The sequence below is a fragment of the Malania oleifera genome, chromosome 5, assembly GCF_029873635.1.
Source record: "Malania oleifera isolate guangnan ecotype guangnan chromosome 5, ASM2987363v1, whole genome shotgun sequence".
NCBI classification, from domain to species: domain Eukaryota; kingdom Viridiplantae; phylum Streptophyta; class Magnoliopsida; order Santalales; family Ximeniaceae; genus Malania; species Malania oleifera.
In genome coordinates this window covers 106,769,536-106,789,471 of record NC_080421.1, presented here as the reverse complement: position 1 = coordinate 106,789,471, position 19,936 = coordinate 106,769,536, and the positions used below count along the sequence as shown (strand labels likewise).

The following is a 19,936-nucleotide window of genomic DNA, read 5'->3' as shown; positions in this document are numbered from 1 at the left end:
CAGTAATGCAAAGAATTCGTCTTCATTGTCCAACACCCTATGAAGGAATGATCTTCTTAATGCCAATACCTAAAAGATCACATTTATCCTCAATTTCAACAACATAAAGGGAAAGTAGACAAGATCAAAAATAGGAACAGTCAAGCATTAGAATAAGTTAACCGTGTGTGCTTTAGAAGCAATCAGTTCTACAATTTCTTTTTATTTATTATACCCCCCAACACACTACATGGAAAAGAATAATAGTGACAATAGAAAAAACAACAAGATTCAACAACAACATAAGCACTGATCAGAGGTCCGATTAAAATTTAATCAGTTCAGTATATTTCACAATGTATTCGAATCACAAGATGGTTTTGTAGCACAAAGAACTACAGAAAATTATTAAAACTATAACAATATTAAAATATGAACACATTCTCAAATCCTCTGCCAATACACAAATACCAGAAAAACAAATTAACCCAGTTAAAACAATCAAAAGCAAATTTTACTAATGACAAAACAACCAATTTCCGCAGGCTAATAGGCCCTACAAGCGCCAAATTATTATTTTTACCTTGTGATTATGCTTTCAATGAGAATAAACATTATTCTATAATTATTTAAATGGGTTCACTTCTTCTTGTTACTTCTACACTGTAAAAAATTCACCTTTCTTGGGTCATTAACAATTATCCAAGTCAACCAAGATACCATATTCTAGTCAGTGTATAAAGTCCCTTAGCCTAAATTTTGTTTGCCACAATAAACGGTCTCTTCTACTGTAATAGTGCGCATTGGGCAATTAGCACAATGAGGACGCATATTAGTAAGGGTAATACCTTAAGCATGAATCAAGTATTTAAGCACACACTCAACCTCAATGAGTGTACCATATACAAAAATTAAGTAGCAGAGCAAGTAATGTCAGCTAAGTTGGCCAACAAATATACATACCTAAATATTGGCCAATGCCATAATATTTTGCCCAAAGGTATATGAAATATATTAAGTTTAATAAAGTTTAATACTTGTCCAAATGAGTTTTCCCTTAAATATAGGATTTCTTGATAATAAAAATACATTTGAAAACTTGTTTTGATATCTTATATGCTTAATATGTCCTTTATGAAAATATACTTTACTTTCTTGAGTGCTTAGGACATAAAGCTCGTTTTGACATAATCGGGACCAAATATGAAAATGCTTATGAAACCAAGATGTTTAAAACTTATCCCTTTTGAAAACATGTTTTAGTTTAGGACTCATTTGACAAACTCTTTATGTTTAACTTTGAAAACCATGAAAGGTGAGTTTGTATTTATGACTTTAGTGTAATCCTATAAACTCATGTGTCCTAGTATGCATGTACATTGCTTAACTCTTACTCAGAATCATGCAGAAACAAAACCAACAAGAGTTACAAAACATACTACCTCACACAACCCTTATTACAAATAATTTTACAATGAAGCTTCCTTTGGTTGTGCTTGCGTCTTTCTGAGTACGTGTCCATTTGATATTTCCTTCTTGACGTCTACTCGGTTCGATCTTTGCCTTCGATCTAGGAACAATATATAGGTTAATATCATCAAAACACATTAAACCATGATGGTGTAGCCACTAAGGCTAACAAGATATATATACATATAGGAGCCAAATAAAAGGGTCATCTAACCCCGAACCTGAGTTGACCCATTTATAAATGGGCGGGGTCACGGGTTGACCCATTTATAGACGAGCTGACTTTTATAAACCCGAACCCGTTTTAAATGGTCGGGTCATGGGTAACCCATCAGGTTAATTTGGACCTGTTTTGCCACCCCTATCCACATCAATTTTATTTGAATTTAAGCCAATTCTTCCTTACTCAACTCCACAAGAATCAGGCTAGGGGTGTGCAAACGATCGATTCAGCCAAATTCAATTAATTAATTGAAATAATTGAAATTTTTTATTAATAATAATCTCTAACCGAACTAATCGAATTAGGTGTTGTAATCGAATCGTACTTGACTGAACCAACTTTTTGAATAATTCAATTAACAGAATTTGACCGAAATAAATTTAAATTAATTACAAAAACAAAATATGATTGCAAATTTTAAAATTAATTATTAAATTAATGTTTACCATTTCTTTTAATTGTAAGAGCTGAATTAGGAGAATGATATTGATTTAAATTAAGAAAAATTGAGCAATTATACAATGTGTAATATATCAGTTATATGTAATATTACAAATTTATATTTAATTTTTTTAATTAAATAGTAATTTGGGTAATTCGATTAATCGAATTAAAATTTCCTATACACGAACCAAAAACCAAATACCCGAAATTATCCAAACCTATAACTGAATCAAATCGAACCTCTATATTAATCGAATCGAATCAAATCAAATCGACTGATATTTCACATTTGCGAAATATCAAACCCACAAAAAAATAGTGCAAATGCCAAGTGTAAGAACAATCCCACTTGTAGTGACAATAAAACTCATTCTCTAACTGAAAGTACAACTGGTCAAAAGTAATTAAAGCAATTGCTGAAAGTTTAGTGAAATGACTTAAAAGCTCTAAATAAAAAATAAAGTAAGGATTAGTGAAACACCATATCATTTTTAAGCCCCTTTTAAAAATAAATATCCCAAATATTTAAAAGCATTTTAAAAATATATAATTAAAGCCCCATTAAAATTAACTCAAAGCAACTCAAATTTGGAACTCGAGTTATAGCTATGCGAAACATCTATCAACTCTCATATCATAGATAAATTTCGGACCCTTTAACACCACATTTGGTAGATAAAAATGAATCTCAATAAGGGAAAATTAAAATTAAAATTTTTAATTAATTTCACTATATTTTTCATTTAGTTAATAAATTTAATTAATTACACAAATTAATTAATCAAACATGAAGCAACAGTATGAGCAATGAAATAAAATCAACGAGTTAGATTTGAGTTGAGTTGTTAGTACGGGATGTAAATGGATTATATTTGAATTGACAAATGTATAAACGAGTGATGAATATGAATAGATGCTCGTTAAAATTTTGTTACATTTTCTTTTAGTAGTTCAAATATACGGGTTAATTTTTTCTAAAAAAACAACACTAATTATTTACTTTGTCTTTATATATTTCCAAACTTGACATTATTTTATTTTTTTTTAAAAAACAGAAACTATTATTTATTTTCTCCTGAATATTTCAACAAACACAAAATAAAATTTAAAAAGTAGCACCGTCTATCAATTTTTATGTTAATATTTGAACCAATATGAGTTATATTTTTTAAAAAGAAAATAATAATTATAGTCAAGAGCAAATATAATGTCGTATTATTACCACCAACAAATTAGAATTTATATTTTTTTAAACTAAACAAAATATAGGAAAAATTATACTGTTCAAATTTTAATATTAATTACAAATTAAACTATTTACGTCTTAAACGATCATTTTTTTAATTGGAATCTGATTTTAGTAACGAATCACAAATCGTTTGTTTAGTATTGTTCTAATTCTTCAACTTTAAAGATAATAAGTGAAAAGTTCAAAATGAAAAAATAATCGGGATATAATTATAAGTTTTCTAGTATTATGGGGACACTCATAAAAATTAAATACCTAAAAAAAATAATTAAAATTTGAACTCTTCTTACAAAAGTTTTTTAAAAAGAAACTAAAAAACAAGCCAAAATCAACTTAAATTGTTTATAAAGTTCTTATTAGCAGGCTTGTCAGTCACCAAATCTAAAAGAAAATTGAAAATTTATATTTCAGATTTTCAATTCCATAAGAGGAAATAGATAAAAACAAAAAAAAAATAATAATTGTAAAGTAGACAATTAATTCGTTAGTAATTACAGAACAACTAGACGGAACTAAAAGTCAAGCGAGTTACCTACTAAATTACTGTTCCCCCGCCCAAGCTGGATTGGACATTTGAAGGCCCTGTTTGGACAGCAACCATCCAATCCCCAACCAAGTTTTGGTACTCCCTACCCAATCACCGCCCACCACGTGTCACTAACCCACATAACCCCACTCCCCGATTCCCAAAATAAAAAAACTCGCACTCAGACTCTCAACTTTCATGTTCTTGAGTCTTGACCTCTTAACCATCCACTCCAAATGGCTGGTGAAACCAACTGGTTAGTGACTCCAATTGACTCGTCACCAGCAAACTCACTACTCCGAGTTAACTCAGTTCCCCCTGCTATATATTCCTTCCTCCACTCCCCCTAGCTCCCACCACTTTCCAACAACAGAAAAAAATATTAATTCTTTTTTTTTTCTTTTTAATATTAGCATTCGTCGATTCAGTTCCCAGAAAATGGTTTTTTGTTCCGGCGCCGGCGCTTTTGTTTTCTTCTGCCTGCTGGTGGTCGGAGGGGCGGCGGCGCGGCCGCCGTTTGCGTGCGACCCGAAGGACGGGGCGACGGTGGGGCTGCCGTTTTGCAAGGCGGCGCTGCCGATAGCGGCGAGAGTGCAGGACCTGGTGGGGCGGCTGACGCTGCCGGAAAAGGTGGGGCTCCTGGTGAACAATGCGGCCGCCGTGCCCCGGCTGGGCATCAAGGGCTACGAGTGGTGGTCGGAGGCGCTCCACGGGGTGTCCAATGTGGGCCCCGGCACCAAGTTCGTCGGCGACTTCCCTGGCGCCACCAGCTTCCCCCAAGTCATTACCACCGCCGCCTCCTTCAATGCCTCCCTCTGGGAAGCCATCGGACGGGTCAGATTAATTTCATCTCTTAAATTTCCTCACGACGCCCTCATTTCTGTCATATTAAATAAATATCAAGTTTTATTAAATAAACCCAAAATAATTTTCATCTTTTTCTTTTTTCTCAATCATATTTTCATTAAATTCCTTGTTAATTCGAAACAAAAATATTTATTAAATAAACCCAAAACAATTTTCAATTTTTTTTTTCTCAATCACATTGTCACAAAATTCCTTGTTAATTCGAAACAAAAATAAACGTAGTCTTATATTTTTCCAATTAATATATATCAAAGTAATTAATTACTCGTAATTTAATTCAATTTTTAATTAATTAAATGGTATTTTAGTAATTTAAATCAATAATTTTTCAGTGGTGTGTTTGGGTAGTGGCCTGTTTGGTTGGTTGGTCATGCAATTAATATGAGACGAATCTTTGGGTGATGGGACGTCGCGGCCGCCTCATGCAAACAACTTGCACCTACCTGTATAGCCTATAACCGAACTATTAATCCAAACAGGGTATATGGTTCGTACAATAATGCAGGATTGAATTGGAGAAATTACAAAATGAGCATGTTCCGCACGTGCTCATGCACCTACGCACAAGTGCTCGGGATTTTTTTTCTATATTTAAAATTAAATTCTATATTATTCTAAATCAACATTTATATTTAAAAATAAAGTTAAAAATTAAATAAAAGTCTATAGTTAAACTGGATTGATTAAATCAATCAATCCAACTTATACAGAGTCATATGTTAATTAATCCATTCACCAGTCCAATCATAAATATTATAATAAATTGGACTTATCTAACTCAAAAGCAAAAAAAAAAAAAAAAAAAAGTACTCAATTATTTATTTTGAATGAAGACAAGAAAATGAATAGTTATTTTTTTTTTCAATTAATAAAATTATATGTATTTTTTAAGCAAAAAAAATTGAGTATTGATTGTGAATCCAGCATAATGGTGTACTGCAGATTTCATAACTTATCTTGTAATCAAAAGTAGATGCTAAAAGGTAAAGTGCATTTGTTTCATGCCCATCCTTTTTTACATCATACATTCATAAAATTTTAATAATTTTTTAAAATTTTATATTTAAATTAGTATAAATTCTCGTTCCAGCATCGTTAGAATTAGAATTAAAATTTTAAATTTCAGATGATTCGGCTCGTACAATTTAAATTTTAAAACTGAAATATAATATGGTGGACATTTTTTTTACTTGAAATATAATTTTAGATATGGTAATATTCTGACTATAAATAAAAATTTTAGAGGTAAAAAATGATATTCATTAAATCACTAATGATGTGCATTTTAGCGGGGAGAAATACTGAGAATCTGGGGTGCGCAGGTGGTTTCGGACGAGGCGAGGGCGATGTACAACGGCGGAACGGCGGGTCTGACGTACTGGAGTCCGAACGTGAACATATTCCGCGACCCGAGGTGGGGGCGGGGCCAGGAGACGCCCGGCGAGGACCCGGTGGTCGCCGGCAAGTACGCTGCCAGGTACGTCCGGGGGCTACAGGGGGATGCCGCCGGCGACCGGCTGAAGGTGGCCGCCTGCTGCAAGCACTTCACCGCCTACGACCTCGACAACTGGAACGGCGTCGACCGGTTCCACTTCAATGCTCTGGTAAGTTCACGGCCCCACCCGTGATCTCTGATCCTCTTTTTCTGACCGTCGATCAGGGAAGTGGCCCCACTTCTGAACCTGATTGGCCGATCAATATAGTTCAGTGACACGGTTGGCGTTGGCCCCGCTCTTGGCTGGAAGACGGACATATCTGGGCCCATTATAATTAAATAAGGTTGATGCTTCGAAGGAAGATGCATGCCACGTGAGCATGTAGCTGGACTTTGGAACCAATGATTACGTGGGCCTACCCTATTGGCCAATAGAATGAATAATTAAAATTATATTTTTTTTTTCACAGATAATTTTTTATAATCTTCACATTCTGCCTTAAAAAAAAAAAAAACTAGAAAATTATACAACCACCGTGCTACATACAGTCCCCTAAAATTCAATCATTTCTAGATGATTGACAAGAATAGCAATGGTCCATGTGAGCTGTTGGCCACTTTTAATTCTATAGTTTATATTTATTTTTAATTAAATTTTACATTTATGATTTAACGTGAGCAGGTTAGCAAACAGGACATAGAGGACACATTTAATGTGCCATTTAGGGCATGTGTGAAGGAAGGCAAGGTCTCTAGTGTTATGTGCTCTTACAACCAAGTCAACGGAGTCCCAACTTGTGCTGATCCAAAACTCCTTCGAAAAACCATTCGCGGTCAATGGGGCCTCGATGGGTAAGTTTGATCGAATAATCACAATCTTATGATCACGAAACAGTATCAACTTAAAGACAATCGTCCATCTTCGATTTAACTTTTTAATTGTTGACATACAGTTACATTGTATCGGATTGTGACTCGGTTGGAGTTTTTTATGATAATCAACACTTTACTTCAACTCCAGAAGAAGCAGCTGCAGATGCTATCAAAGCAGGCTAGTGTAACTCTACTATTTCGGCTTTTTAAATGGGCCAAATTGTATACTAACAAGGGATTATTATAATGGCCCAATTTCAGGTTTGGACTTGGACTGTGGGCCTTTTTTGGCGCTCCACACTCAAGATGCCATAAAGAAAGGGATCTTGGGTGAGGTTGATGTTAACAATGCATTGACGAACACACTCACTGTCCAAATGAGACTAGGGATGCTTGACGGAGAGCCGTCGGCCCAACCATTTGGCAACCTAGGCCCAAAAGATGTTTGCACCCCAGCCCATCAACAACTTGCCCTAGAGGCAGCAAGACAAGGCATTGTCCTTCTTAAGAACAAAGGCCCTTCCTTGCCCCTCTCTACTAGTCATCACCGCACTGTTGCCGTTATTGGGCCTAATTCGAACGTCACTGTCACAATGATCGGAAACTATGCTGGTAAGGCCCAAAGCTCGCATTAGAATTACAAGAATTGATATAGCTAACTAGGCCAATTCTAACTTTGGGCCCAATATTAGCGCTATTGACTTACTTTTGATTTTTCTTTTTTTCTCTTGTACTCTCCGAAGGGATTGCTTGTGGATATGCAAGTCCTTTAGCAGGTGTAGGGAAATATGCTAGTACCATTCACCAAATGGGCTGTGTTGATGTGGCATGTGCCGATGACGGGCAATTTGGGCCAGCCATAGATGCGGCTCGTAAAGCTGATGCAACTGTTTTGTTTATGGGCCTGGACCAAAACATTGAAGCTGAAACCAAAGATCGGGCTGATCTACTTCTACCCGGGCACCAACAGGACCTCATATCGAAGGTTTCTGCAGCCTCTAGAGGCCCAACAATATTGGTCTTGATGAGTGGCGGCCCAATAGATCTTTCCTTTGCTAAGAACGATCCTCGCATTCTTGCAATCATATGGGCCGGGTACCCGGGTCAAGCCGGAGGAGCTGCCATTGCTGATGTCCTATTTGGAACAACAAACCCAGGTATGTTTTTTAGTTTTTCGGTCTTGAAATGCTTGATGAGTTTACAAGCCCAAGCCCATTCGTACCAAACCCATGTGTGCAGGAGGAAAGCTTCCAATGACATGGTACCCTCAAGGCTACCTTTCTGGCGTACCCATGACAACGATGGACATGCGTTCAAGTCCATCAAAGGGCTATCCGGGTCGGACCTATCGATTCTATGAGGGCCCAGTCGTGTACCCATTTGGCTATGGGCTGAGCTATACACATTTTGTACATACCGTTGTTCAAGCACCCACCACGGTGGTTGTCCCCCTCCATGGCCACCACCGTACTTCCTCAAACACCAGTGTCACCGGCGGTGCGGTGAGAGTCACGCATGCTAAATGCGCGCGGCTCTCCATCGGCATGGACGTGGATGTGAAGAACACCGGCCGCGTCGACGGAGCTCACACCCTTCTGGTGTTCGCGAAGCCTCCGGTGAGGGGGCATTGGGCCCCACGCAAACAACTGGTGGCATTTGAGAGGGTGAACGTGGCGGCTGGGTCCCAACAAAGGGTTAAGATCGGAATACACGTGTGCAAGTACCTTAGCGTGGTGGACAGATTGGGAATTAGGAGAATTCCTATAGGTGACCACAATCTTCATATTGGCGACGCCAGGCACACCGTGTCAATCCATGCAACCACGCTCGGGGTGATCAAGACTTAACCTTTTGATATAGACGGATATGCCCATGCGGCTTACAGGAGCAAAATAATTCTTATACTTTTCTTCTTCTTCTTCTTCTTCTTCATTGTTTGGATTCATAATAAGTGGAGGAAATGTGAAAATAGAAAGAAAAGCATTAGAATTCTGCAAAGGCAGGCAGAGGAATTGCTATTCAAAGAAAATAGGAAGGACAATTTTTTTCCTTGGAAGTGAAATATTGTAGTGGGGGTGCTCTTGAGGAGATTGCTAAAAGATTGGATTTTAATTGGAATATATTCTTGTCATTGCTTGTTCATTAATTCAATTTTCTCTTTCATATTGAAAGAAATTATGGATTTTGGTTCCAAAGGATTTCTGACTACTCAAAATATTGTCATTAAGAATTTGCGATTCGCACTCTTGAAATTTCTCATAAGTAAAAAAATCTCAAGAACATGTTTGGGTAGATAGGTAATTGGATCAGCTAGTTTTCCATCCTTAAACCGAACTCATAAATTGAACTAAATCTTATACACTAATCAATATAAAGGATGTATTTGTTTTTTGTTTTTTTATTTTATACATGGAAAAATACAAACATTTATTTATGATTACTTTTTTCCTATTTTTGGGTTCTTTTTTTTTTTAAAAAAAAATTGTAAGTTATAATAAAAATATTTAAAGGTTAAAGTAATAAAAAAGATATCCATATTTAAATTTTTTCTAAATAAATTAATCTATTGAGTATTTAGGAGTTCACTTTAGTTTTAATTTTAGTTTATAAATTCAAAATTGGATTCAACATTCAGCTCCTAATGCTTAATTTTGTGAAATACAAAAAAAAAAAAAAAAAAAAAAGGAAAATGATGAATTTCACTAGCTACAAGAAAAGTAAAATAACTAAATAAAATACATGACAAATTCATGAATAAAAACTAAACAAGTTAAATAAATGTACACCTGCTTTTTGAACGGATATAGCAGTCCTTCGTGCCTTGGATATTCAAGTAAAAAATGTGGGGGTTCGGCTTCCTCGTGTAGTCAGATGGTGTAAACCTGGGAGAGGTTGAGTTAAGTTGAATGTGGATGGGAGCTGTAGAGGTAACCTATGTAATTATGGTGGTGGAGTGATAAGAGATGAAAAATGTTTATTTAAAGCAATGTTTGCCTCATTATTGGGTTATGGAACAAATAATATGACTGAATTGAAGAAAATTATTTTAGGGATTAATTTGTACAAAGGTTTCGGATTTGATCAAGTGGAGATAGCATGTGACTCTACTTTGATGGTTCAGTGGATAAATTCTGGGAAGTACTCGGTTTGGAACTCATGGGAATTGTGGAAGGAGTTTATACTAACATTGAGAGACATACAGTTTAAAGTGAAACATGTTTATAGGAAGGTGAATAAAAGTACAGATTTTTTTACCAAACAGGATGAATTTGGTATTTCTCGATCATATAGTTATCAGGATGATCTTCTACACCAAGTCAGGGCAATGATTCGATTGGATTTGTTGGGATTTGTTTCTTTGCGCTCATGATGTTTTGTGTTATCTTTCGGAATTTTGTTTGTTTTCCTCTTATAGTTGTTTATTAGTTTTGATTTTGTTGGTTAAGTTAGTTTTAGGGTCTTAGAATTTGATTTTGTTGTCCCAAAGTCTCAAGATTGGAATCACGGTATTCCTCCGTTATAAGTGAGAGGTTTTCTAGTAAAATTAGGAGGTGCCACCCTCTTTTACCAAAAAAAAAAAAATCGATTTTACACATCATTAATATTTTATTTTTTCTTGATTTATAATTAAATTATAATAAAATTTTACTTTTAATCGTATTTGATATAAAGAGATAATATATCAAAAAAATAAACCACCCAACTAGTTACCAAGTTATAAATAGGTGTCTATTGATAAATATATAATATTTTTTATTTAAAATTTTATTTAATATTTCTACAAATATGAGTTAGCTTTTTTTTGACAAGTACATATTTAATTATTTTATCTTTAAATTTCAACAAATATGAATTATGATTTTTTTTAAGTGCTTATTTTGATTATTATAATAATTATTATTATTTTTCTTTCTAATATTTCAAAAATATGAATTTAATTTTTTTTTAAAGACAAAATATATAGGTTTAATGGGTGACTTGTTGGATATTCGACTTGAACACTCTCACCAAGTTGCCAATCTTTTTACAAAGTTGATGTCTAAGTCAGCACTTCATTATTTTCGTAACAAACTTTGCCTCCAACCCCGACAAGATTTGCAGGAGGGTATTAGCAATGCACGTGAGTCATCCGCTAAAGCCACCAATCTCGCCCCAATCACTAGATAGTCGTTGAGGGGTGCTCTCTCATCAATAAATTCAATCCACAAAGATAATTATACAATTTCTTATAGTTGACAATAAATTTACACTCTCACCAAAAAAGGAAGAATCCAGTCAGCATGAAGATTGCTCCAACGGCAATAAAATCAAACTAAAGAAGGAAGATTCTAATTAACATGCAATTCTGACCCCCGACGGAAACCATGAACGGTTTGGAGTTAGCAAGGACCATTCCATCGACGATTTCGGATAGTAAGCAATTCTGAAGCAAACCGTCAATGGTTACATCTACGGTTTAAGACAGAACTAAACTCAATAGCAAACCCCTTAACCATTTTAGTTTAATTTTGAATGAAATACTAAATAAAATTTAGGTTCATGCAAAAGGTAGAATTTTATCTATACATGTAATTAATATTTTAATTTTTTTTAAAAATAATTTATTAATTTTGAATGAACATATTAAAAAAATTAATTTTCTTTTCTCAAATAAAAGTATGACTATACACATCATTAAACTTAATTTTTTAATTTTTAATTATATTAAAATGAAAATTTATTTTTAATACTATTTAATATAAAAATACAATAAAAATTACATTATTTTTTAAAAAGAAAATTCTTGATGCATCCACCATTAACCATATAGGCAACTTCTAAAGCTTTTGATTTTTTTTTTTCTGTTTTGTTTTGTTTATTTATTTATTTTCTTTTCATAAATTAACAAGTGTTTTGGTTATTAAGAAAGTCGGTTTAGAAAGCAGAATTCTAGGGTTTCCTTTTGGTGGATTTTTTTTTTCTTTTAACGGCTAGCTAGTTTCTATTCTGGGCCGCTTCTTGGGCGACCTCTAAACATTCTAGGAGGCCCATAAAATAGGTTTATGGGCCTAGGTAGCCCACACAAGGCTGTTATTTATTTATTTGTTTTGTTAGGCTTCTTTGATCCTGCAAATGGAGAAGTCCAAAAGATTCCACGGACTGGCCCAGCCCACATAGTCGCTGTCAAATTAATAAAACTGTAAAGTTTATAAAATGTGGCTGTGCTTGTCCATGTGTCCATTGCGTTGATGTAGACATAGTGGATGGGTTCCAACATCAACAGTGTCTCTAACATATACACAAGAACATACATGTGAAGCGACAGACACATTTTATAATTTTTTTTTATTCGTAAAAATGTAAAGTCGATCAAATGATAATAACAAAAGCAACATGCAGAACTGATAATAGTCACTTCATAAATTATCTGGATGAAATCGAATAAATTTTAATTCAATTGATGCTTCCTCATCGATCTACTAAGAACAAGGATCTCTCTGTTGTTGTATGCAACGGTCTATCCTTTTGCCCTTTTAAGTAAAAGTCCTTCCACTTAAAAGTACTTCAAAAGAAGAGAACCGTCAACCATTGAAACAAAAAATTTCAATGTTGCACTAAAACTCATGTTCGTCTCTCTTTCAAAGACAAAATGAATTTAATGAGTTTTTTTTCTCTTTTCAGACAAAAAATGAATTCAACAAACGGATTTTATAGACTTGGAGTGGCTGTAAAAAAGTATTTAAAACCCATATTAATTTTTTATTTATAATAAATTAATTCCATATTTTTCTTTACTTTATTACGCCACAAATGTTTCCATTTTAATCTCTTATATAGTTGTAATGGAAAAAATCTTAATGCTATATATTTTCCTCACATGAAAGAAGATTTTTTTTTCAAAATACTTACTAAACTTAGATAATTCTTATGAATGCATTTAAATTATTCATTTTTTAACTAATATTATTGAATAACAAGTAAACATATTTCTCAAGAACACATAATAAGTAAACTTTGGAGTGCTCAGTTTTTAACTAATATTACTGAACAAAGGTGTTGGGACTTAAAAGGATTGCCTAATTCGACCTAGGCTCTGATACCAACATGTTGTAGGACGGGAATGGTCGACTTATGTCCTATGATTCAATCCTCACACAAGCACATACACTTAAACACTTTAATTTAGGAATTTAATTATCCAAACATAAACACAATAAATCATGTTTTATTTCACTTGTTCAAGGATTTTGAAAAGGTGTATGACTTGTCCAGCAATTAAGTCCCAATTGGTTCTTTCACAAAGGAATCAAGTTATAAGCTGAAAAGTTGTTATTTCAAAGATTCAAGAATAAAAAATTTGTGTTAGCAAACTAATATTCATACAATTGATTTTAACTAACAAGTATTAATATTGCAATCTATGGATCAAATGGGTTATTTAAAATGTGATTTTAATCTACTAGCAAGGGTTCACAAGATATAGCAAAAATTTCAAACACAAGTACTGAAGTTTCCAAGGGATTGATATGAATGACTTGACGTTGTTCCACACGTAGTTAGGTTACACTGTAGGTCCTTCGTACAAGTTTTGAATCACAAGATGAACGTAACAATGAAGTATAGATGATGATCGTCGTGTGGGTGTGTGAAGGTGCTGGCCGTGTGATGTTGATGGGGCCGTGAGAGTATTAAAGTCGTTGGATAGGGACAAACTTTACAAGTTCAAGCAAAGAAATGTTTCTTCTATATTCAACTTCAACTTCATATTTTGTTTTTACAATAAGAAGACTATTTAAAGACATAACTTGGGAGACAAAGTATTAAATACTCAACAACTCTCAACAACTTTCAACAACTTTCAACAACTTTCAACAACAACTTTCAACAACTATTAACCTAACACAATTAATACTTACTAAAAATAAGGAAATTCAACTTATAAGCACACAAGTCAAGTTTAATTGTCTTGCGTTATTACAATTCAAATTTGAAATTTAAATATATTCCAAAAGGAAGGCCAAAATCGTGTTGGGCCCATTGTAGCCATGTGGCACATGAATCTTGGACTCGAACTTGCTTTGGAATATGAATTGGGGTCTACATGCACCGAAGGTCCCTAAGTAGTATTTGAACAACCAATCTGTGTTGGACCTATGAAGTCGTGTGGGGCCCACATGGGTCTTAAGTTGGACTTTACCTCAATACTTTACTTGGGCATTTAAAGATGGTCTTCAAGCACCTAATAGTCTTGTAATAGCATATCCAAGAAAATTTATAAAGTCAACATAATAATAACAAAGTCTTCAAGTCTTACATCCAAATAGATAGATAGTCTTCAGGTATGATCTTCAATTAATCTCATGTGTTCTTGGAAAATAGATATAAACAATAGTGGACATTTGGAAGTCAATCACGTGTCACCATCTTAGCAAAGGAATGGACATCGGGAGGTCGTCCATGTGTCATCATATCAGTAAAAGGGATACACAAGGCATGTTGATCCCCATCATCTCTCCCGGGCCCAAAAGAATTCTTCTTCGAAGAATTAGAGGTGAAATACTGGGAGTAACATTCCAGGTTAAGATGAAGGAGGACTACCTTAAGATTCCAGCTCCTTTTGGGAAGTGGCTTATCTCTCCACTTGACTATGAGCTTCCGGTATGATCTTGCTTGTGTGAACTTTAGCTTATCATCCAAGATTACATCAAGGTTCTTGGGCATAGGTAAGGGTAGAGGCAAAGGCAATTTTGGGTTTTCAGGGTCAAGAGGAGTGGGAAATGGAGTGGGGTCACCTGTAGGATTAGAATTTGATGGTTCTACAAAAGAAGATACTACAAGAAATGGGGTTAGATTTTCAACATTAAAAACATTGCTTATGATAAAATCAACAAAAATATTAAGCATGTAAGCATTAGAACTAGTTTTCTTTAAAACTTTGAAATGATCCATCTTGTTAGCATGTAACTTCCTCACATCTCCTATCTGCTCAAGATGAATATGGACTATAACCATATCACCCATTGAAAATTCTTTTAACGTGCAATGTATGTCAGCAGTAGATTTATAATGTTCATAATTCAAATTAACCTTCATTCTTATTTGAGAGTGTAAATTGTGTATATGTTTTGCAAAAGCATCAGTTGGCTCACTCACTCTAGAGTTAAGTGGTAGTGGAATAAGATCTACAGGCTTTCAAGGACTATATCTTGTGATAACTTGAAATGGTCCGAGTATTGCAGTGCTATCCACTGAACTACTGAATGCAAAATTAGCCATAGGAAGGCATAAATCTCAAGCTATGATGTTTTCAACCACCTTACATATCAATAGGTCCCTAAGGCTCCTATTTACTAGTTCAACTTGACAATTAGTTTTGGGGTAGTATGCACTATAACATTTAAGTTTGGTGCCTAACATGGTCCTCAAGACTTTCAAGAAGTAACCTATGAGTTGTACATCTTTATTTGAAACAATGGTTTTGAGAAACCTATGCTTGATGACAATCTTGTTGGTTGCTCTATCATTGATGCATGTGCTCAAAGTGTTATCTTCCTTGGGATCAAGGAAAGTAGGGCAGCCAAGTGGACTTAAAACCTTATGAACAAAGTCATATTCCTTCAATTCATTCACTTGTTTCAATTCCTCATGTTCTATCAGGTTCACTTTATGATGCGGTAATGAGGCAGAGATGAATAAGAAACAAGGTCAGTGATATGTTGATTGTCTCTTATAGGAGATGACTCACTAGGCGACTCGAAGATGACATCCTTAAACTTAGAAGGTAGGGATGATACTTCTACGAGTTTTTCTTTCTCAGAAAGGGCCATTTTAGTCTCCTTAGTAACAACCACATTCACTTCCTGTGTATCTTGACTTTTCTGCTTACACAACTTTTTACTTATGGTGTTTAAAGATTCTCCACTATTTTTTTTTTCTTTTCCTTCTTCTTTTTCTCACCATTTTCCCTATTAAGCGCCAAGTTCTTGGTGGATATTGTTTGGAAAAGTGTCATTGTTTATGGCACCTGAAGCACACTACACTACCAGAACTCTCGTGAGAGGATCCAATCATGGGTATTTTTCCTTTGTCCATAGGTTGTTGGACTGTGGGATTGCTCCCTTAGGAGATACCTTGACCTGATTGTACTGGTCGGGACTTGTCATAAATCTGTACCTTTTGAGAGTATGACTCATTGGAAGAGGTATCAAACTGTTTTCCCATGGGTCCTTTAGTTATTTGCTCAAAGTCATGAGCTAAATTATAAGCCTATTCAAGGGACTCAATGTGATGGGGAAACAACTTTATCTTTAGTTCAGGCTTTAATCCTAGGTAAAATAGGAAGATCTGTTGACTAACAGTCTCATAGACACCACGTCTTATAGACAACTCATCGAGTTGACTCATGTATTCTAAAACAGTCATGCTACCTTGACGCAAGCTATAAAGCTGATCTATAAGGTGTTCTCTATAACTAAGGGGTACATACTTCTCCCTTAACCTATCCTTTATTAGAATCCAATGCTCAATGGGCCTATGATCTAACCTTGCTTCTTGCCTCTCAACATTCATCCAATGGAGCTTGGCTTTCCCCATAAACCTCATTTTTGCAAACTTAACTCGATGAGGGTCAGTTATTTTATACCAATCAAAATAGGAATCCATCCCAGTCAACCAATCTTGGAAAACTTTAGGGTCTATCTGCCCATCATAGGTGGGGGCTTCTATCTTTACTTGCTTCATTACATCCTCGTAAGGATCGCGATGGTCCCTTAGGTAAGATCTCCTAACATGAAGGTCATCAACGTCATAGTCCTCATCATCCCAATGTTGGGCATACAACTCATGATGTGGGGGTATCCTAGCAATGTCATCTTCACGACTCACTCACCTTTGTGGAGGGAGGGAAGGTCTTTCTCTAGGATTCATAAGTGGATCTCTCTCAACATGAATCCTATGACCTCGGTAAGTATTCCCAACTTGAGTAGACATCCTAGGGTTGGGAAAGGATTTAGAGAGCACTAGGGCAGCCCTTTGGAATGGTGTTTAGTTACACAAAGTAAGGCCAAGTGTAGACCTAACATAACTAAGGTCCAAATACCCAAAATTTAGAGTATAGGTGGGGTGTTCTGGGCAAAATCGTCACCCATTTTTCAAGAAACCCGAGAGCAGCTAAAGGATTTTCAACAGTAAACATCTTTCAGTATTTGTGGCATAAATTTTGCTGCAGAACTCCAAATAAGGCAATCTTGGTGTCAAAAGAAAGCTAAGAAAATTTTCCACAACTTTTGTGTTTAAGGTTTTTGAAGATGGGAAGGTTTTGATAGTGAAAATCACACATCAATTATGCAGATGGAAAATAAAGGTGTTGGAACTTAAAAGGTTCACCTAATTCGACCTAAGCTCTGATACCAACATGATGTAGGACGGGAATGGTCGATCTATGTCCTATGATTCAACCCTCACACAAGCACATACAATTAAACACTTTAACTTAAGAATTTAATTATCCGAACATAGACACAATAAATCATGTTTTATTTCGCATGTTCAAAGATTTTGAAAAGGTGTATGACTTGTCTAGTAATTAAGTCCCAATTGGTTTTTTGACAAATGAAACAAGTTATATGCTGAAAAGTTGTTATTTCAAAGATTTCAGAATAAAAGTTCTATGTTAGCAAACTAATATTCATACAATTGATTTTAACTAGTAAGTACCAATATTGCAATCTATGGATCAAATGAGTTATTCAAAGATGTCATTATAATCTACTAGCAAGGGTTCATAAGATATAGCAAAGTATTCAAACACAACCACCTGAAAAGAGACAAATAAAAGTGGCTTGGAGGACCCGAGGTGTACTTCGAGGGACCTCTCCGATACCTAAGTAAAGGATGGGCTTGAGAGGTTTTTATGCAACAGTAAAGTATGTTAGGATGAGATACCTTAGTCTCTTCTCCAAATCCCTATTTATAGTGACGAAGGTCGACCTAAGAGTGTAATGTCATTTATTGGCGAGTAATGGTGTGGGCATGAATCGCTTTGGTTCTTACCTCATTGGTGTGAATCGTTCTGCTTATTATAAGGCGGACGTCAATTGCTCCAGTTGGGCAGTTGACTTGGGCGGTAACTGCCCTCATAATGCTGCGCTCTGGTCTATTCTAGGTATGTGATATATTTTAGGTATATCAAACATAAAGATTTTAGTTAAATAATCTCATTAACCGAATCAATCGAAATTCCATATTTAATCGAATTCAAAATCAACTGAACCAAATTTCGATTAAATCATTAACCGATTTTATATTTAATATTTATAAAATATAAATAATATATATAAAATTTTAATATATATAATATTTAAAAAGTAAATAAAATTTTAGTATATATATAATATATAAAATATTTTAATATGAAATATATAATTATTTATTATTAATTTATAATATTCAGTTAATTCGATTAACCAAATTAACCGAACCTAAAAACCAAACCAAAAATTGAAATTCAACGAAAATAAAAACTGAACCAAAATGAATAAATTTTAAACCGAACCAAACCAACCGAGTTTACTTGGTTAATTCGGTTTTAACCGAATTATGCTCACCCCAAGTGCCATGTAGGACCACACTAGTATTTTGGATGGGTTTTTTTTTTTTTTTTCTTTCTTTCTTTAGTTTTGTTTGGTCGACCCATTACAAATAGGTGATAAATAACAAGACTCAAAAAATATATGTGGGGTATCTAAATTGAATATCCACGACAACTGTGTGAATGAGACTCAACAAGTTAATGGACCTAAAAACTTCTCAAGCTTATCATTTCTACTCCTCTCAATTATTAATTAGGTATTTAATAAATGAAATAGAATTCAATCAAAATTAATACTTAAAAACTCATTGAGAACAGGTAAAACTTTTTTTAAAAAAATTAAAAATTACTTTTCATGTTTAATTATTGGAAAAAGTAATATATATTAAAGAAATGAACAAAAAATTTCACACTTGTAACATTTTTAAATTTTTTTAATGATATTATAACAATTTTTTATATTTGATAATATTTTATATAAAAAAATATAGTAAGTGAGTTTCCTTCTTATCTTATTTTTATTTTCATTCCTAAAAAAAAATATAAATAAACCTTTGATTCTTATAAATTTTTATTTAAAATTTTAATTTTACTCTAGTCTGGCCTCATAATATTTTCCAAAATTAAATTCCCTCTGGTAGAAAAGGTGAGTGAGGATATAAGGTAAGGTCATTTAACAGAGTTGGGCCGACTCGTGTGGGCTTGGATCAAAAAGACCCCAGAAACTCTTGGGCCTTTGGGGCCCATGACTCGGCCCATCTTCATCTACACTACGAGCTTTTTTCCCCAATTGATTTGGGAATGAAATGACAAAAAAGTTAAAATATGGGAATTAAATGAATTAAATGAATTAATATAATATTATTTGATTTAATGACATTTTTAAATATATATTTTATCCAAATATTATTTCAATAGTATAATTAAAATATATTTAATTAATTGATACTTCGTACTAAATCTGAATTGTGTAAAATTCATCTTCCACCCAACCATCTTATGTCCTTTCTCACCTCTTCTCGAATTCAAACTTGAGACAATCAATATAAGAGCCTCATAACTAACTCGAAATTATTTATAAGTACTAAAAATATTTCATTCTACAGATTCTAAGTTTGAGCAAAAAGTCATTGTCGTTTGATCCTATTGTATAATGACTCGTAATATAATTCACAATGAAATAATGAATAAATGTTATAATGGATAAAAAAAATAAATTAAATTTTTTTTTTATATAAAATAAATCACACGCTGATGACTAATTGATAGTTTTTCTAAAATAATTGAGTGAAATGATTACT

At 34.1% G+C, this 19,936-nt stretch overlaps 1 protein-coding gene across 1 annotated transcript; it reads left to right on the top strand.

Moving 5' to 3' along the window:
* Positions 1 to 4,089: 4,089 nt before the first annotated feature.
* LOC131156758 (probable beta-D-xylosidase 2) lies at positions 4,090 to 9,212 on the top strand. The gene is made up of 7 exons (XM_058110683.1): positions 4,090 to 4,725; positions 6,081 to 6,362; positions 6,876 to 7,045; positions 7,147 to 7,244; positions 7,328 to 7,678; positions 7,810 to 8,223; positions 8,306 to 9,212. The coding sequence occupies exons 1-7, from the start codon at positions 4,330 to 4,332 to the stop codon at positions 8,911 to 8,913; spliced, it is 2,319 nt and encodes a 772-aa protein (XP_057966666.1). The 5' UTR covers positions 4,090 to 4,329; the 3' UTR covers positions 8,914 to 9,212.
* The last annotated feature ends 10,724 nt before the right edge of the window (positions 9,213 to 19,936 follow it).